Source organism: Eublepharis macularius, chromosome 1 (genome assembly GCF_028583425.1).
Source record: "Eublepharis macularius isolate TG4126 chromosome 1, MPM_Emac_v1.0, whole genome shotgun sequence".
Taxonomy (NCBI): domain Eukaryota; kingdom Metazoa; phylum Chordata; class Lepidosauria; order Squamata; family Eublepharidae; genus Eublepharis; species Eublepharis macularius.
Genome location: NC_072790.1, coordinates 28,814,590 through 28,835,612, shown reverse-complemented (window position 1 = coordinate 28,835,612; position 21,023 = coordinate 28,814,590). Strand labels below are relative to the sequence as shown.

Below are 21,023 nucleotides of genomic sequence, written 5' to 3'. Positions count from 1 at the left end.
TTAACACGATATTCCAGATCTTAACACTGAATAGCATTAATTACAGTTACTCTTGCTGCAGATGTAACATTGCATTGGTGCTCCGAAAGGAGGGATTGGGAGAAGAGAGCACGTTCGAGGCTCATTTACAGTTGCTTCACTGTGGTTATACAATCAGCAGACTTGTATCTACTCGCAAGATTCAGACCTTATATGTATTTCCTCTAGCTTTCCATTGAAGACTGTTTGTGCTCCCCCCCCCTTTGGTTCGGCCTTTATGCTAGATGGAGCTTTTTATGATGCCTCTCCCCCACCTTAATCTTTACTTTCAGTTAATGGGTTCCTTTCTTCAGCTATTCATTTAAGTTGTCTTCTCAGTTCTTGCCAGTGTTTTTATACCACTTTAACTTCTCTTTAAATTGCCATTGTTTTCTTTGATACTTGGTTACTTTTTCATTTTAGGAGTAACAATTGCTAAATAGAAAAGAGTCCAGTAGCACCTTTAAGATTAACCAACTACGGTAGCATAAGCTTTCGAGAACCACAGTTCTCTTCATCAGATTGCTAAATACAGTTTCAGGTGGCTAGCCATGCTGGTCTGCAGTAGAACAGTAGGATTTGAGCCCAGTGGCAGATTGAAGAAGGATGCTTTGACTCTTGAAAGCTTACACCCTGAAAATCTTGTTGGTCTCTTAAGGTGCTACTGGACTCCAATCCAGTTGCTAAATATGAATATTGTAGAAGAATACAGTAGAGAAACAGTAGTGACTTACAGTTTTAGTTTGACACCTGCATTATTTATGAAAATGATGTGCTAATAATATAGCTTCATAAAGCTATGAAGATTAGCTGCAGCTATCTTGCTCATGATACAGATCTGATGGGGGGTCTTCTATGCTGAACAAATCTCTCTATCTCTGTAACAGTGCTATAAATTGATGTTACAAAGGGTGTTATAAAGTGTCCACCTTTGAAGTAGGATCAGTTGTGGCTCATCTTTTCAAAATCAGTGGATTTAAGTGCACTCAACTGTGTTTAGAAAAGCAATCTTAAACTCAGCAAGATTGTCTGTGACTCCATTTTCAAAATTGATATTATTACTTCCTTTCATCTTTGTTGTTTTGCTAAATTTGGTGGCTCCTCCTAGTTGTAGGTCACATGTGAATTCCATATGAATATTCCTACATGTATAACATTGACTAGCAATCGTTGGATATCCATGTTTTTACAACTGATGGTGCCAGGCTTAAGAGGCTGGTTGGAACAAGCTTGGCTGGGGAAAAACTGCTGTTTTTTATTATTTATTATTTTATTAATTGGACTTCTATCCCACCCTCCCCGCAAACAGGCTCAGAGCGAGTTACAACAATAAAACATAATTTACATTTAAAAACATCAATAAAACAGCAGAATTCCCGTTGACACCACCCCTAGACAGTGGCCTTGCAACCACCCCCTGCCAGTAAAACACAACGGAGTGGGCAAAAAGAGGGGGAACAGGCCTTTTCGATCAGGTGGTAACTCATATGGGGGGCCCAGATGATCAAGCTGTAACTCATATGGGGGGCAGATGATCACATACCCCCGCTGCCAGGAGGCCAATTGGGAGGCTTTCCATATGATTGGTGATCCGGCCTCAACCATATGCCTGGCGGAACATCTCAGTTTTGCATGCCTGCCGGTTGACTGGCATTATTGTCACCCAGATCATAGATGGGATTCTTCATTTGATGTACCCAGACATATTGTTGGACTTTGATACTCCAGCAGCACATAATAGACTCGTTACTATCAAAATTCTATCTGATAAAATACTTGGCAAATGTTAAGTTTATGCTTCTGCATCTGTTTGTCTTTTCTATGTCTACTTTCAGTTACCTTTTATTGTTACTGGCTTGTTTTTCTGACTTACTAAGATAATTAAAAACTCTTATTCTGTCTACTGAAATCTTCGTAGTTCCTCCAAGTTTGATACCATTTGATTTGATACGACTACTGCTTATTCTTCTGTCCAAGTCACTGATGTGTTGAGTGATAATAAACGATAACTTGACCTCTGTGGACCAACACTTGACGATCACTTTCTGGCTGGAAATCAGTCTATTCATACTTACCCTTTGAGAACTCAGTCAGAAGGAACTACCATAGACTAGATCCATAACTGATTTGAGAAGTGCGCTCACCCACTTTCTGAGGAAGGAATTATGTGGGACTAGACTAGAAGCCTTGATGGAATTTATTTCTGGTGTACATGACGTTTCACCCCTTGTATTTGAAATTCTGTTTCATGATGAGTGCCCAAAACTATAATTTAAAAAATGTATCATGATGTGGTGCCTTAGGAGGCTTACATATATTTTCAGTTCTTTGAATTGGATAGTTTAGTTCTTTGAATTAGCAGTGATTGGAAATATTAGAACTGATAACTTCTAGCAAACATTAAAATAATACTACACAGGGGTTAAAATCAATTTTGAAAATGTAAAAGACAGATTTTTTTTAAAGTTAAACATTTATATGAAGCGTGTTGTTGGATTGTCTTAATATTTCTGTGATTTTGCAGGTTTTAGCTGATGCTGTTGCACGCTTGGTGGTAGATAAGTTCAGTGATTTGACTGATAATTTTACATCACCCCATGCACGTAGAAAAGTTCTTGCTGGAGTTGTCATGACAACAGGTAACAAAAAAGTCCTCCCCCTCCACTGATTTGGTATTGTGTTTCCTTATGTGTAGCTTCTCTTTCTTTAAGATTCTTCATGCATGAAATTTAAGGAGTGAATTCACATCTGAATAGGTAATCTCCAAATGTCATAAAATATAGTATACTGATCACTGGAAAAATAATGTGCAAATTGGTTTTGATGTTTAATAAAAGAACTCTGTTTGCCTTTGCAGCCTATTCATGTACGTTGTCATTGAGCTTTCTGTATTCAAACTATTGCCTAGATAGCCCAGGAAAGCCTGATTTTGTCAGATCTCAGAAGTTAAGGAGGGTTGGCCCTTGGTTAGTAATTGGATGGGAGATCTCCAACAAAGACCAGGATTGTAGAGACAGGAAATGGCAAACCACCTCTGTTAGTCTCTTACTGTGAGTCAACTATGACTTGAGGGCAGGATTTCATTCTTCATTCAAACTGTTATTTTAAATTAGGGGTGTGTGCTTCGGGTATCCGATTCGAGTAAAGTACTCAAATCCATCCTGATTCAGAAAGCTTCGGTATTTCCGAATCGGAGCCAGTTCACCTACCAGCCCTATCAGCATTTCAAACAGAAATGAAGGGTCGCTCTTTCTCTTTTCTCGACATCTGATAAAACTGTTATTTAAAGACATAATTAGGGCATTCCCCACCTCCACCATACATTGTGCAGTTTGCAGCTTGGCTTTTCACAACTTATGAGCTTCCCCTCCGAACCAATGGCAAAATCATACAGCCTCTGCCTGTTATCACCAACAGGCAGAGGTTGCATGTATGTAGCTCATAACTTTGGCATGAAGAATTGTGAACTTTGCACTTTCTGTGTCCACTCGTACATCTCTTCATTTTCACTGAGAAAAATGTTGTTCTCCACCCACATGTTGCCTTCCTTCCTAAGACTACCTTGAAATTTCACCTTAACCACAAATTCATCCTGTTCATCAACTATCCAAACCCTTTGCTTTATGTGGAAAGGGCACTATGTTCATTGGATGTCTGGCCTTCTATATGGCAACAACAGCATCTTTCAAACAAGGCCCCAATTTATGTTCCTGATACGGAGTCATAGAAGGTCTTTTCTCAGTTCCTCAATTGCTGGATCATGGTGCTCCCTATAATGATATTGTAAACTGGAACAGTTAGACGCTTGACAAAGGCAAAAGCTACATACCCAGCTTTTAGCAGAGATGTACCCTTACTAGAACTCTGCAGAGTAGCTGCTTAGCCATCCACCTTCATGGAGCAGTATGCCCTGGCTGTAAGAGCCGGGAAGGATGCGCTCTTGGGTCAAGCTGTGCTCAGTGCCCTTTTTTCATGGTGACATCATCTCCAGGTAGGTTAGCTTCTTAATTCTTACCGTTGGTTTTCCTACGCAAAGAACATGACAAAGAAGAGATTGTTTAACTGTAACTAATGCCCTCGTTCTTTCTGTGTTCATCTGTGCAGTCATATAACCCACCATCTTTCTGTGCACATGCACACTTTATTCTGCTGCATTATCTAAAGGAAGAACTGAGCAGAAAGGTACAGCACTAATCTGAGGCATGCACACTAGATGTCTCCATCTTCAAGATAAATGGGATCAATGTCAGAAATCTTAGATTAGTTCCGGAGATTCAGAAGGATGTTCTGCACTGGCATGGGGTAATATTGGTGTAGTGGCAGAGAGAACCACTCAAAGAATGTTTGTTTTAAGGAAGCATCCAGTTCTCTTTACTTGTTTCTATATAGACAGATAAATCTCCCTTGTAGAAAATTTCTTACAGAGAGTGCTCATCCAGGAGGCCTTATGTTACACACAGTCATGTGCTGATTAGCTGGAGTTCTGCATATTCATGACACAGTGTTAATTGAAAAAATTTATCCCTGAAAATAGATGGTTGGAGCTGTTCCTCTTTGACAAGCATACCATTGATGAATCACTCATTGGGACCCAGTTTGCTATAGCCCTTAACCTTCAGTTATGCCATCATGACAGATATAGCAAAATAATATGAATCCTGTTCTACCTACTTCTGCAAAACTGTCCCCATCACCAATGTTTACCTCACCCTTTGTGTTTTTTCCCCAGTCAAGATCATGTCTTCTATTGGAATTTGAGGAGAAAAGTGGCTGGGAAGACAGATTACAGAAGGGGGAACAATAGGCAATGGGTCGATTTACTAGCCCTTAGCTGTGACACCAGTTGCTTTGAAAATTAGACCACCTCCAAACATAATTTTAGACGTCACTGAGGCAGAATGGGGTTTTAATGAACAGGTCTGCCCCTTCATGTTTGAAATTAGTATTTACCTAATTGTGTTTGATGTCTCAGGGAGGTGGATTAGACACAGCTGTGGTCACCTGCTTGGCACCACAATATGCAAACATTTTCATGGCCAACTTAGAGCAACACTTCCTCAACTCCTGTCCTTTACTTAAGGTTTTTGATGGTATCTTCATCATCTGGAAACATAGGAAGCAAGACCTCAGCAACTTTCACTCCATTATCAACCACACCCTGGACCAATCCACTCAACAAGTTCATTTCCCGGATACCACTATGTAACTATGCAGTGGACACATAAGCATCTCTTTATATAGAAAACCCACTGACTGTCAGATGTTGCCTGCATGCTTCCAGCTCCCATCCAGAACACATGAAACAATATGAACTATATGAAGTCTACAGTCAAGCACTATGTTTCAGTTGCATTTGTTCCAGTCCTTTGGGGATTTACAGAAAGCATTCATGGAGGATTTACAAAAAGTATTTTTATTACAATACCCATCCAGTAAAAAAAAAAATAAAAAAATAAAAACCCCATCCAGTAAAGTACAGGAGCAGATCAACAAATCCAGACTGGTATCCAGAACCAGCCTATTACAAGACAGACCCAAAGGAGGCAACAATGGAACACTAAAGGTTGTCACCTACAGCTCTCAACTTAAACTACTTTATTGCATCCTCAGTGTCCTACACCCTCGCCTGGATAAGGATGTTTCTTTCACAGGCTTTGAGTGGCAGGCCCCCAGTGTAAAACATCTTCTCACCAACCGTCATGGATCACTCAATGGAAACACTGACCAAAGGACCCAACACTGCAGCAGACCTAGGTGCCAACTTTGTCCTCACATACACTCAGGCAATGCTGTTATAGGACCTCATAACATCATCGCCATCCAGGGGCCCTCCACTTGGGCATCATCCAGTTGAATAGATGTCATTACATGTCTGACAATGCCCTTCTTCCATCTACAATGGACAAACGTGTCTTTCTCAGTGTGAGAGAGCGAACACAAATCAAACCAGGACATCAGAACTTTCAGAAACCAATGAGGTGTTATAATTGTAATCTCCTTGAACATGTTGTTCCAGACTTAAAAATTTTACAAAAAAAAATTCAAGGGGGATATACAGCTTGAAAGTACTGAACTGGACCTCATCTCTTAAACTATATGCTTATCTATTTGAATATCTGATCTCCATCAACATCCAGCCTGTGTAACTGCCAACTTCTCTTTTTCCTCTTTACATTGAGATTTACACTTGAAAGATTTGTGGAGTAGTTCACACCAAGCCTTTACTACCTCCACCCCTCCGCATAAAATATCTTAATAACTATTTTCCTTCACACACCTGTCCGAGGAAGTAGACTGTGATTTATGAAAGCTAACATAGAAATAAATATTGTTTGTTGTTAAGGTGCCACTGGAATTTTGTTTTACGTTTCTAGATAAAGCTTGTACTATGTAGTTGTACAAATCTTAAGAACCTCTGGTTTCGACAGCAGAAAATTTCTGCCAAATGCAGGGAGAGTGATTTTTGTTGATTGCCTTCTCTTCCTTCAGATCTTCAACTCCCTCTCATTTCATTTCACTTCTGGGGGGTTCCATATTCCCTAGAAGTAGTATTTTTGTGAGCACTTTGGGGCTTGAGCAAAAGAAATCCCATTCCACTAATGGGAACTACTACTTGAACCAAGCCACTTACATTTAATCTTTTAAGGAGGAAATATGGGAATAATATTTGGCCATACAAGTTCACTCTTTAAGTATAGTTTTGAGTTTCAAGAATTATATTCTAATTTGGAATATTTTAATAATTGGCTTAATGTTCATGTGGTTCTAGAAGTCTGCCCAAATGGTGTGACCATAACTTGTTGTGACTTCTTTTCCCTTCCAAGTACGTCTTTCAAAATGTTTGTAACGTGTAGCTGAAAATCATCTGACAGTTCAATCTTTCATGTTTACCTAGCATCCCCCAAGCCGCGTGTTCAAAACAGATTAGTCCAGGCAACAGAAGATGCATTTCAGGAAATATGTCTCCTGGAAATAACTTGATCCCCTCCCCCCACTCCCAATCTGACATTTGTTTTTCAGGTTCAGACGTGAAAGATGCTCAGGTTATAAGTGTTTCTACAGGAACAAAATGTATTAATGGAGAATATATGAGTGATCGTGGTCTTGCGTTGAATGATTGTCATGCAGAAATTATAGCTCGCAGATGCCTGCTTAAATTTCTCTATATGCAACTTGAACTGCTTTTGAGGTAAGCTGCAAGCCCAGTTCCCTAGCACCTCGATCTTTAGCACATTTATGTTGAAGCAAGTTCCCCTGGTTGCATTGTGCTTGGACTCAGAGCTTATTAATTTGATCCTGCAAATTACAGTTAGCAGCTAATATGATGAAATGCTGGCCTACCTTTGGGCACTGGCATTCGGACCCAACATCAGTACTGGCAGAGGAATAGCTGTTGCTTTCCTGCCTTTAACAAAACACATCCAAACTTTGCAAAGGGCTTTCTGTGGTTTCTGGTGGCTGTCTAGCACAAGTGGATCTACTCATTCTACTACTACTTGAGTGTATAGTATATATCATCTTAAGTATATCCAACTAAAGGTTGAGCCATAGGGAAAGCATATGGTTTATATTATGTTGAGATGTACATTAAAAACCAGAGGTAATGGCATAAGTGCCAGATTTGTAAACTTACCCAGGCTTCCCATTTGCTTCCTCTAGAGAAATTTCCCTTGCTATATATACAAGGAATTTTAAGGTTCAGTTGAAATATTCTGAAGAAACAATAAGTCTGATCATTTAAAATTTTTCAATAAATTGTACACTATTATGTTATAACATCTGATATGTGCTTATGTTGCACTTTGGATCTTTTGTGTGTTTTCTTTTTTTTAAAGAAAAAAGCCATTCTGAGTAACATGTACTCTGTTTCCTTCAGTAATAAGGAAGATCAACAGAAATCTATTTTTATCAAGTCAGAACGAGGTGGGTTTAAACTGAAAGAAAATGTGCAGTTTCATCTCTATATCAGCACCTCTCCTTGTGGTGATGCTCGAATTTTCTCACCCCATGAGGCAGCACAAGAGGGTATGATCATTTTTTCTTGTTAAGGGAGTTGTTCAGGATTAAAATGGTTTGCCATGAACTTCATTTAGAAAAAATTTATGCTGTCTACACAGTGATTTGCTCGACGTAGCTTCCCTAAATAATCACGATATAAGAAAATATGACTATTTTCTTGCAAATTAGTTGTCTTGTAATTATAGTCTTTCCTTTTTGTTGTAGAGATAGGGCTGATAGCATCCAGCCATTCTGTACTCAGATAATAGGGTTGTGCTGTAAGAAATGGCTCAGAGATGCTTTGGTAAAAGGACAAGGAGTGTAGACATTTCTGCTGGGTTCTGTCGATGTTAGATACGCTCCTACTGGGTGGTTTCTGCATAATTTTATGTCTCACGTTAAAGTAATTATGTTTGTTTCAGCAACGCTTCATCTCTGTACTCGGATTTATGTTTGTTTTCACATTTCTGCAATCCATACCTTCTTGTTTTGTTTATCAAATGCTCCAGTCATTGATTGTACTGACTTAACACTGTGTAATCCACCTTGAGTGTCAGTGAAAAAGTTGGGCTATAAATAATAAATAAATAAATATATTCCAAAATTTTTATACCGTAGGTACTTTGTGTGGGAATTAAGGTGTTGTATCTGTGTGGAGGGACAATCCTACATGTACGCAGACTGCTGTTTGCACATACAGAATTGCAACACTACAATTTCTGTGTAGGAATGAATGTTCCTCCCATGTATCAGTTTTGGCATGCCTGAAAGTTCCTTAGCAAGGAAATCTTAGATATAAATTTATATAAACCAAATCCTTGCTAATCTTCAATGCACATCACTTACTGTCTGAATTGTTCTGTTTATCCTCTATATATTGTTCAAGATTAAATTCTCTTCTATGCATTCTTTATCTCAAATGAGATATAGAACATGGAATTAGAATCTGTTACGGAGTATTAGCCAGCATAGAAATGTGTAGTTGTTTTCCATTTCATGATCAGTAACCGTGGCCATTTTTGTCACTTAGATCAGGGAGACAGACATCCAAACCGGAAAGCAAGAGGACAGCTACGAACGAAAATAGAATCTGGGGAAGGAACAATTCCTGTCCGATCCACAACTACAATCCAGACATGGGATGGAGTATTGCAGGGAGAGAGATTGCTTACGATGTCGTGCAGTGATAAAATAGCTAGGTGAGACATTTCTCTTCGGGTTTATTTGTAGACAGCTTCATCGTATGTCTGATCCTAGATTGCTGATTGATCAGTGTAGTGAATTGCCGTTTATTCTGTGTTCTGGTGGATAATGTGTATATTGTAACTAATCACAATTTTTTCTTTTTTTGTAATATGGGTGTGATACTGAGGAGATGATAGTTTTCAGTTGTGCATATTCTAATTGGGGAGGGGAGAAGTGATTTTCAAAAAAAAAATGGTTGAGGCCATAACTGAGTGGTATATGCAGAAGCTCCCAAGTACCATTTCTAGTATCTTCAGTTTAAAAGGATCTGGCAGAAGGTGATGTGAAAATACCTCTTCCTGAGACATTAGAGAGCTACTGCCATTCAGAGTGGCTGTATTTGGAATACTGTGTACAGTTCTGGTCACTGTACCATAAAAAAGATAATGCATGATGGAAAATGTACCAAAGAGGGCATCCAAGATGATTAAGAGGTTGGAGTATCTTCTGAGGAAAGGTTGAAGCATATGAAGTTTTTGAGTTTAGCAAAAGTACAATTAAGAGAGGAGATGACACATTTACTTACATTTACCATGTTGTTGTCCACTGAAAATGCTGGCATTCTTTTAGTGTTTCGTATCCTGAGGAGTGTATTCTCTCCGGGCTTTACTTAATGAGGCTTTAAACAGTTTCCAAGCATTGTGCAAGGATTTAGTTCCATTGAGTCCCCTTTTCATCTTCTTTCTTATTGGTCTCCTTATTTTTATACAGTTCCATCTTTTGATATCAGATGTGATTGTTTTTAAACTTTTGAGCAACTTACCATTGTGACATGAATGCTATCCATAATAACATTGTGGTCCTTGTTCCTAGTCTGTGCAACAACATCTACACCTTGCACCAGTAGCAGGCACTTCTCAGAAGCAAGTCTATGGTCACCTGTCCTCTAGCTGTCTCTGTGACCAACTTCTCCAGTGTATAGTCATTTATGATAACTGGAAATGTTGCCTCTGTACTATGACTGGAGGACACATTTACCCATTCCATGTGAGGGTGGTCAAAGTTGTGCATTGTTGCAACATTCTCTGCTTGTTTTCCACTCCAGCTTGAGATAATTTTCAGAGTGCTGGTCAGTTGCGTAACTTTTTAGTTACATATAGTGCCTAGTATCGCCACACGTAGAGATTTTTGCAGGACTTTATTTCCTTTATGCTTTCTAGTATATATATATATCTGTGCTCTTCGATACACAAAGCAACACCACACTGCCCCCAACAAGTTCTTCCCTGTCCTATCTATAGAGTTTATATCCAGGGATGAGGAGCCACAGGGAAAAATCCAGTGAGGCCTTCTCCCCTGCCAGGGCCTCTCCAACCCCAGGCAAGACTTCATAGTGGACTCATGAGAAGTAGGTGGGATCCACTGCAAACAGGTGCCCCCATCCCATGTATGGTAGACAGGTGCTACCCCTGCTCCAAACGGGTGGCTGCAGACACCTGCCCAAGGCCGGCACGAGGTGTTGGCAAGCTGCTGGTGCCCGTGAACATATGAGGTGGGTGTTGAGTCTGCTTCCTCTCCTGCCCCTCTCAATCTGCTTCTGCCAGGGATAATCATATCCAATTGATTCCGCGCCCCCCCCCCCCCCCGTTCTACTAGGTTTCAAAAATTTCCACTCCATCTATATTGTTGTTTAGCCTGAAACACTCCACCCCCAACCCCCACTGCCTTTACAGCTTGGATATTTCTTACATAAGACACTTTTACTTTCTTCTCCAGGGTCTCATTCCATGGCCATCATTTACTGCTTTACTCTAATTCTTAATCAAAATACATTTCACTCATATCTAATTTTGTAAGGAGGTCATTTCTTGTTTTTAAAAAGTATACGTAACTGGGTTGGAGCCAACCCCACCCCTTGCCAAATCAGAAAGTGCTTTTGCTTGTACAAAGCAGCCTGTGTTGCCCAAGCATTCCCCTCTCCAATACTTCATCCTGTGCTATCCTCAAATGCCCCCTGGCCCTCTGGGTCTGGCTTTTTGCAGGACTGCAGGGTCTGGCTTTTTGCAGGATTGGATCCTGTTGTTAAGTACCTGAGTATGTATATGAGATATGTGAAACAATATTCATAGAATCACAGAGTTGGAAGGAGTCTTTTGGACCATCTAGTTCAACCCCCCTGCTCAATGCATGAACCACCTAAAGCATCCCTGACAAGTACTTGTTCAGCCACTCCTTGAAGACCACCAATGAGGAGGAACCCACCACATCCCTAGGCAGCCAATACTACTGCTGAGCTGCTCTTAACATGTTGCCCAACATGAGTTTGGATTAGCCAGTTCTTTTTCGGTTATTTCTTTCTCACAACCAGGGTTCCTTCAGAGGTGACAGATGAAGAGCCCATGCTGAACGGGGCTTATAGAGCATACAACAAGGCACGGTCTCAGAGTAATGGCAGAGGGAGGCAACAGGTGTAGGAGGAGGTGCCTTGCTAGGAAGATGCAACTCCTCCTCAAGGGGTAGCCAGAACAAGTAGAGGGGAGGCCATATTGATTGAGAGAAAAGTGTTACGGGTTGAGGTGTCCCTCCAAACCAGGAAGTGCCTGTAGCGCAAGCTCATCAGCTGATACCAACCCTTGCTTCCTGACAAGTGGGCAGGGCTTTTTTCGGGGGGAACATGGGGGAATGGAGTTCCGGCACCTCTTGACAATACTCGGCAATAGTGCTTGAAAATAATATGACTTCAAAGAATCCCATGTTTCTTCCTCATTTCTCTCTTGAGAGTTCCGCCACCTCTTTTCCCAGAAAAAAAACCCCTGCAGGTGGGTAAACCAAAAAAAAGAAGAAGAAGAAGAGACGCTCGGAGGTAACCACTAAACAAAACACAACCACCCTAAGTAACAGTAAGTCACACAAATTCCTGTAATGAATACTATAGTCTATGGTCTAATCAATCCTCTGCAAGGTATGTGGCGCATCCACTCACAACGTTAATGTTAATCACAGTGTAAGAAATCCAGTACAATTAAAGTGCTACAGTGATAAACATTCAGAACAGTGCAATTCAGAACAGTGCAAAATAGCTGGTACACCCGAAATGTACAGTCCAGAGGCAAGCAAATTCTCTTCTAAGAGACCAGTTCAAAGTGCTCATGTGCAGAAGTTCTTCAAGTCATCCACTATAAATTATTTGGATGTTGATACTTTTCATATTCCTCAAGTCACAGGAGATGAGATGGACGTCTCTAAAGCCAGTCCTCTGGTCCCCGCAAGGGGGAAAGGATATTTCCAGGTGCCAATAGTCTTCGACAGGATGCTAGCTTAAATTATTCCTGTTTCAGCTTTCCTTTCTCAAGAAGATTGCACATATTTCATGATTCCTTTGCCAGTGTGTACTCATTCAAAGTCATGCAGGGAGTTCCCTCTGTCCTTCCTTCTCTGAATGGGAAGCCCCATTCCCCAGCATAAATAGCTCAAGCACTGCAAAACAGTCTTAAAATTTTCCATAGCTGAATCTGGAAGCTCTCTGAGGCCCTCTAGTGGATGCCTGAACTAATTTCAGACTAGTCCCTAAAGTAGGGGGTCAGCAAGAGATCAACAAAGAGCTAGTTACGAGATAGCTCGTTTGGATAACTGAAATTACAACATTTAAACGTACAGATAATTGACATTATTAGTGCCTCAGTGGCAGAGCGACTGCTTGGCATTCAGAATGTCCCAAACCCCAGCAGCTCCTGCTAAAAGGATCAGGTAAAAAGTGTTGTGAAAGATCTCTGCCTGAGACCCTGGAGAGTCTGAGTAGATAATACTGACTTTGATGGACCGAGGGTCCAGTACAAAGGCAGCTTTGTGTGTTTTCATATGACATATTAATAATCTGTAAAGTTTCTGCACTAGTTGTTGAAAGCCCTTTATTAGGAAGTTCTCACAATAAGTAAGCACAGGACCACAGTTGTTTTAGTGCACTGGCATAAATCTGTACACAGTTTGCACTTGAATTATTGGCAAATGTTCACTTTTATCCTTTCCCTTTTTGTAAGGGATCTCTAAGAAGCCCTTTAGCCTGCCCCTCCCCCCAATCTTTGCCTGCCATTCCCTTCATTCACTGGTTATTCTAGCGAGCCACCTATCCCCCACCCCCCGCAATATACTTAAAGATTTCATTTTCTTTGTAAAACAGCCAAATTTAGTTCTGTGCTGAGCCAGCAGTTGCAAACCTGTGTCCTAAAGAAAGACTATTTGCTCAAAAGATCCAGGGGACAAAAAAGATAAACTCTACCCAACATCTAGTATATGTGGCCTGAACACAGCATCAGTAAACCTGTATCTTTGTCAAAGCTTCAGATCTCAAAATATCTAGCGGACTATTAACAATTCTAATGCCATTGCCTCCATACCAAATTCAAGCCATAATGCTGTACAATTTGCTATGGCTGTTGATACAGTGCGCTGTCAACTGTGGCTTAACTACTGGAATGTAGACCCGTCCTCTTGCTGGGGGAGAGGGTTGCAAACTTTTTTGAGAATCAGCCTTGGAAGTGTCTTAAGACCCTAGGAGCTGTGCCATCAATGCCAAATGAATGATCCCAGGTGGGGTTGTAGCTCCCTTTTCTCCTATAAATCTCAGCAGAGAATCAGAGATTGCAACTAGGTTTTATGAAATAAGTCCGGATTACAGCTCTTGAAGATAGCCAGTCCTTTCTCATATATGGGTACAGACAGCAGTAATCATGACGCTCAGTCTTCTCAGTAAGAGAAAGGCACTCATCGTTCCATCTAGTTAGTTATTCAGTTTATTGTCTGTCTCCCTGCCTCAGTCTCTCCCCCCCCCCCCACACACACACAAGACATAAGAACATAGGAAGAGCTGAGGGCCTCCCCGCTGGTGCCTCCTAGCACTGGGCTTCAGAAGTCAGTAGACTTCCTCTGAATGTGGAGGTTTCTTTCAGTCACCATGGCTAGTAGCTGACAGACCTATCCTCCATGAATCTTGTCTGATTTCCCTTTAAAGCTGTCTATGCCTGTGGCCATCACTGCATCCTCTGGCAGCGAGTTCCACATTTTAATCACTTGTTGCATGAAGAAGTATTTCCTTTTGTCCAACTTGAATCTACCTCAGCTTCATTGAGTGCTCTCAAGTTCTAGTACTTTGGAAGAGGGAGAAGAAGTTCTCTCTGTCCACTCCACCTCATGCAGAATTTTCTAAGCCTCAATCATGTCCCACCTTAGTTGTCTCTTTTCTAAACTGAGAAGTCCCAGCGTGCATCACTTTACCCTTACCTGCATTGAACTTTATTTGCTGCATTGCTGTCCCCTCACTGAATTTATGGAGATCCTCTTGGAGTTCTTCAGAGTCAACCTTGGTTTTTACCATTCTGAATAATGTTGTGTCATCTGCAGACTTGGCCACTTCACCGCTCACACCCCAGTTTCAGAACAAACTAAATGGCACCGGCTCCAATAATCCTTGTGAGGCCCCACTTCTTACTTCCCTCCATTTTGAGAACGGTCTATTTATTCCTGCTCTCTGCTTCATATGTTTATTTCATAAGAGGACCCACCCACTTATCCCACGACTGCTAAACTTACCCAAGAGTCTTTGGTGAGGTACCTTGTTAAAAGGCTTTTGAAAGTCCAAGTATATAATGTCTACCGGGTGAACATTATCTACATGCTTGTTCAGTTTCTCAAAACACATTTGCAGAAGCCATGCTGGTTTTCCCTCAGCAGGCTTTGTTACTCTATATGCCTAATCTATCCTTGATTATAGTTTCTATTAATTTGTCTGGGACAGATGTTAGGCATATTGGCCTGTAGTTTCTTAGTTCCCCACTGGACCCCTCTTTAAAAATTGGTGTAATGTTTGCTGCTCTCCATCTCAATTAGGAACTTATCATGTTTCCCACATCTTTCATTGAGTGCAGAGAGGGAAACTGCACTCCTTGGATAGTTGCAGGGCCTTTTTGTGCACCCTTCAGAAAGCAGCCCAGTTTACTGGAGTGCTGTGGGGAGAGAACGGGGATTGAAAAGTGTCCTCCTAGTGTCTCAGTCACTGGTTTACAGTATTAGACTCTGTTGTGCGCTCACATGCAAACCACTTTCTACTGCTGTTACAAACCATGCAGCCAGGGGTGGGGGCTAGATCTACAGCTTTTAGAAGAGGTGTCTCTCTCCCAGATAGGTTTGCCAGCCTAATGCTGGCACCCAGCAGGAGATTGCAGGGGGGCAGAGACCTACATGATTGGTGTCATGCTGATGCCACAGTGTAACTTCCAGCACAAACCAGAAGTGATGTCATTGCATCTGCTTGGCACTCTAGGATTGTCAAAAACTCTATGGTTTAACCATAGATTAGTGGGTGACTCCTTGCCCATAGTCTGCCTGCACAGAGATCACAAAGTAAAGTGCAGATTTGCTTCTCTGTAACTTGTGATGCTGGTTCATCTGGGGAGTGACACAACCCTCCTGCCTTTCTGGCAATGGCTGTTCTGAGCCTGCTGCATCATTCTAGGGAAGAACTTAGTGGCAATGCATGAACTCTCACCTCAGGCTGGACAGGACTCACATATAAGAACTTAAGTTCTAAAAGTTGCCAAATTGTCCTGAAGCCCATAGCATGACTGTTTGAAGAACATCAGTTAGGTTACAGTTGTGATCGTCGTCGTCCTTCTGTGCAGCCCCACATTGGGACTGCGCAGGCGCAGGCCAGCCGCGGAGAAGATTCTTTTAGCTTCTAGAAATGTGACGGGGACGTTCGGGCCCACCGCGCATGCGCGCCGGTGTTCCCGCCAATTTTGAAGTACAAGTACCCGAACGTCCCCGGCATTCCCTCAGTTCCTTTTTTGCCGCCGTTCGAAAAGGTTCTTTAGCTGTCGCTCGTGTCTTCGGACTGTTCGTCGCTTGTGAGTTATCGCTTCATTTTCTGGGACACGCCTCCACCATGTCCCATTCCTCTCTATTTAAAAAATGCCAGCAATGTGGCACTAAAATGACCCACTCAGACGGTCATGACCTGTGCCTTATCTGTTTGGGCGAGGGGCACGTCGTGGAGCGCTGTAAGTTCTGCATGGCCTTCACCCCGAAGGCGCGGAACGACCGCAAGGCCAGGCTCCGAGCCTTCCTTTGGGACGCCAACCTTCTGCCGCCCAAACCGTCTGGATCGTCCGGGAGCAAGCCCAGCTCTGTCGCTCCCTCGCCGGCTCCGCGTAAGTCGCCGGAACCGCTCCCCTCGGATCCAACGGGGCCGCCCGTTCCGGAGGGCTCGACTGCCTCCGGTTCCGTGAGTGTTCCGTCCAGTCGGAAGGCGAAGAAACGCGCTTCGTCGAAGCCTTCTTCGAAGCCCTTGGCCACTGCGGCTTCTTCGGAGCCCCCGCCAAAAAAGGCAAAGGCCAAGTCGAAAGCCAAGAGCCGTGCTTTATCGCCGGCCCCGACATCGTTGGCTGGTTCGCCTCCCAGATCGGCCCCTCCTGCTGAGGACGTCAGGAGTCTCCTGCACACCCCTTCGCCTCCTCGTACGCCTCCTCCGGTGGTTCCGGACGACTATGAATCGTTCCCTTGTTTTTCGGAACCGTTCCAGGAGTTTGAACGCTCCCTGCCATCTGCTCCGGTCCCGTCGGAGGTCTCCGTTCCGGTGCAGCCAGTCTTGTCGGTTCCGGCGCCGTTTCACCGATCCGTTCCGGTGCCTGCTGCTCTACCTCCTTGGCAGCCTGTCCCGGGCTTTGGGAACGTGGCCTCCTGGCAAGATTTCGTGGCTTGGATCCAACAGTCCGCCCCCTTCCTGCCTGGCCCATCGGCGCCCTTGACCTCGGTTCCGGCGCCGTCGACTCTGCCACTTGCTCCGCCTGCTGCTCGGCTGCATCGCCATCTTTCGGCTCCCGAGCCTTGTACCTCGGTTCCGACGGAGCGCCCTTCGGTTCCGACGCAAACCCCGGCGGTTTTCTCCGACTCCAAGGATGAAGAGGGCCTGGCGTCTCCATCAGAGTACTCCTCGGACGCGGCTTCCGACCCTTCCCCTGATGATGCTGTGGGGGAGCTCCGTTCGTCGTCTCCTAATGACGACTACAGAGTGTTCGCGGAGCAGCTGGTCCAGATGGCCGCGGCACTGGAGCTGGATGTCGCCTCTTCCACCTCAAAACCCAAGAGCAAGCTGCTGGAGCCGCTGTACTCTGGCTCTCCTGCCTCGGTGGCGTTCCCCCCTGTCGAGGATCTCGTCGACAATGCCCTCGCGCTCTGGCAGACCCCTGCTTCCGTTCCGCCTACGGCCAAGAAGGTCGAGAAATATTATCGGCTCAAGCAGGAGGATTGCCCTTACCTCTTCACCCATCCGAAACCCTCTTCCATCGTGGCCGAGGAGGGTCAAGCTCGGTTCCGACGCGGTTCTTCTTCGGCTCCGTCGGATCGGGAGGGCAGAAAGCTAGATGGCATTGGTCGGAAGGTGTATTCTTCGGCTTCCCTGGGGTTCCGTATCGCCAATTTCCAAGTGATAATGGGCTCCTACAATCTCTTCTTGTGGAAGCGACTATCCTCCTACCTCTCTGACCTCCCCGACGATCGCCGTGCCTTGGTCAAGGCTCTCCAGGCTGAGGCTTTCCGGTTGTCAAAGCAACAGATGACAGCTGGCAAGGACGCCGCCGACTCTGCTGCACGTGCGATGGCATCCTCCGTGCTCTTGCGTCGGCACGCCTGGCTTCGATCTACGGCCCTGCCCCCCGAGAAGAAGGCCAAGGTCGAGGATTTCCCGTTTGAGGGTCCCCAGCTCTTCTCAGAGAAAACGGATGAGTCCCTTTCCCTCATGAAGAAGAACCAGCAGACGGCCAAGTCCCTCGGGGTTGCGCCTTCGGTTCCGCAGACGGGTCCGAGATATCGGTATGGCAGGTTCCGGTCCTATCAGTCACCCTACCAGCAGTTCCAACAGCGCCAAGGAAGGTTCTCCTCTGGTCAATCCTATGGCCACCGTTCCTACTCTGGCCAGCAGCGCCACTCTTCGAGACGCTCCGGCCGGTCCAAGGGACGACAGCAGCCTCCCTCGCCCAAGGCCTCGACTTCGGCGCAAAAGCCCACGGTCTTCTGACTAGACCAGGACGCTTCCCAGTTGGCCTGCAAGGACACTGTTAATATCTTGTTCTTGGACAGGCTACGGCTTTTCTTGCCCCGTTGGCGACTCATTACTACTGATAACTGGGTCCTCTTTATTGTGGCCCGTGGTTATAAGTTATCGTTTACCACTGCACCCCCTCTTTCGCACCCCCCTCGTTGTGCTTCTTGTTGTAATGTTGTGTTACAAAATAATGTTTTGGAGTTGGTTAACAAAGGTGCTGTCCGGGTGGTCGATGTCTCTGCTTCCCCTTGGGGATTTTATTCAAGATACTTTCTTGTGGATAAGAAAGATGGGGGGTCTCGTCCCATTTTGGACCTTCGGGCCCTTAATACTTACTTGAGGGTGGAAAAGTTTAGGATGCTTACTCTGTCACGAGTATTGGAACTCTTGGAGTCAGGCGTCTGGATGGCCATTTTGGATCTCAAAGACGCCTACTTCCACATTTCCATCTTTGAGGGCCACAGAAAATATCTCCGTTTTACCTGTGGAGGCGCTGTCTATGAGTACACAGCCTTGCCCTTTGGCCTGGCCTCGGCGCCCAGGGTGTTCACTAAATGTATGGCCACCGTGGTGGCACATTTACGGTCTAGTGGCTGTTTTGTCTATCCATATTTGGATGATTGGCTCCTGGTGGGTCCCTCCTCTGATTCCCTCCGGGCCTCTATCACCCTCACCTTGTCCGTGCTAGACGGCCTGGGGCTAGTGGTCAATTTGGCGAAGTCTGTGTTGTCCCCAGGTACGAGCATTAGGTTCATCGGGGTCCACTTTGACTCTCTGCTGGGCCGGGCTTATCTACCCCCAGACCGCTTGAGCAGGCTGTCCTGCCTGGCCCGCCACTTCGTGCATAACCGGTTCCAAACTGCCCTCCTGATTCAAACCTTGTTGGGCCTCATGGCCTCCTCCACAGGGGTGGTGTGTTTTGCACGCCTGCACATGCGGCCTCTGCAAAACTGATTTGTTCGGGTTTTCAACCCTCTCGCTATGAGTCAACACCGTGGGTTTTCCATCCCGAGGGTGATACAGCGGTCCTTGGTGTGGTGGACTGTCCCTGAGAATTTGTCCAAGGGTTGTCCTTTTGGTCCCTTCCTGCCAGAGGTCACCGTCTTTACGGACGCTTCCAATCTAGGCTGGGGAGGGCGTTGTGGGCGCCTGTCTGCTCAGGGTGTTTGGTCCTCCCTTGAGGTAAACATGCACATTAACCTCTTAGAGCTTAGAGCGATCCGTTACTCCCTTGCTTCTTTTGCAGATGTCATTCGGAACAAGAGGGTGCAGGTCCTGTCGGACAATACCACGGCCTGTTACTATCTCAACAAGCAGGGAGGAACGGTCTCGCTCAAGCTCTGCAGGGAAGCAACTACGCTCTGGAACTGGGCCATTACCAACAACGTCCTGCCCAAGGCCGTTCATATTGCGGGGGAGAACAACACAGCGGCAGACGCGCTGAGCAGAGTGTTTTTGCCCCAACACTAGTGGTCCCTCAACAGGGCTTACCTCCATGTGGTTTTCCGCATGTGGGACACCCCGCTCGTCGACCTCTTCGCCACAGCCCACAACAGACAGGTTCCCCTGTTCTGCTCCCGGGCCGGGATTGGCCATCGTTCACTGGGGGATGCCTTCCAGATACCCTGGTCTCCAGGGCTCTTTTATGCCTTCCCGCCCTTCCCACTCCTTCACAAGGTCCTGTCCAGGATCAGAGCCTTCCGGACCCATTGTATCCTGATTGCCCCTCGGTGGCCTCGCCAGGATTGGTTCCCCCTTTTACTCTCCCTGTCACAGGGGCGGTGTCTCCCGCTTCCACACGCCCCAGACCTGCTACTCAGGGACGGGGTGTGGCATCACAATGTGGCAGTGCTAAATCTGACTGCCTGGCTCCTCTGCGCCCCAGACTAGGCCTCTCTGCTAGGGTGCTTAACGTGATCTTGAATGCCCGAAAACCGTCTACCAGGTTGTCCTACCAGAGGAAGTGGTCACGTTTGTCTAGGTGGTTAGCCCCCAAAGGGGTTTCCCCTTTCACTTGCCCGCTGCCTGTCATTCTGGACTACCTCCTGGACCTGTGCTCCCAAGGCCTGGCGTTCTCCAGTGTTAAGGTGCACATGGCTGCTATCTCTGCCTTCCATGAGCAGATTGATGGGAGGACTGTGTTTGCACATTGGCTGTCCAAACAGTTCCTGAAGGGCCTACTAAAGTCCTTTCCTCCTAGGGCCCATCCTATTCCTCAGTGGAGCCTGACCCTGGTGCTCTCCCGTCTGATGCTCTCCCCTTTTGAGCCCCTGTCTACCTGTCCCTTGCCTCTGCTCACGCAGAAGGTGGCCTTTTTGGTTGCAATCACTTCCTCCAGGCAGGTTGGGGAGTTGTCTGCTCTGAGGTGTGACCCCCCCTTCCTGCAGTTCTTCCCCGGTACGGTCATGCTCCACACTATTATGCAGTTCCTGCCCAAGGTGGTTTCCAAATTTCACCTGCGTCAAAAGGTGGTCCTTCCTTCCTTTTTTCCTACACCCTCTTCCCCAGAGGAACGTACTCTACACACATTGGATGTGAAACGTGCTTTATTGTTTTATTTACATCGCACCAAGTGTTTCAGGAAGTCTCCTGCCCTGTTCTTGTGTTACTCTGGCCCTCGCAAGGGCTCGCCAGCTTCTGCCCAGTCCATCTCTCGCTGGATTGTGTCTGCAATTAAACTTTGTTATCAGCAAGCTGGAGTCCGGTGCCCGTTGTTGATTACTGCTCA

The 21,023-nt window shown here is 45.1% G+C and overlaps 1 protein-coding gene across 4 annotated transcripts in view; it reads left to right on the top strand.

Annotated features, from left to right (window-relative positions):
* ADARB1 (adenosine deaminase RNA specific B1) overlaps window positions 1–21,023 on the top strand; it is an 82,091-nt gene that overhangs the window by 36,029 nt on the left and 25,039 nt on the right. For all 4 annotated transcript variants that reach the window (XM_054978837.1, XM_054978828.1, XM_054978844.1 and 1 more), the window contains 4 exons: window positions 2,543–2,657; window positions 7,039–7,207; window positions 7,895–8,043; window positions 9,047–9,215. In XM_054978837.1, coding sequence (XP_054834812.1) covers window positions 2,543–2,657; window positions 7,039–7,207; window positions 7,895–8,043; window positions 9,047–9,215 — 602 coding nt within the window. The remainder of the gene's footprint in view (window positions 1–2,542; window positions 2,658–7,038; window positions 7,208–7,894; window positions 8,044–9,046; window positions 9,216–21,023) is intronic.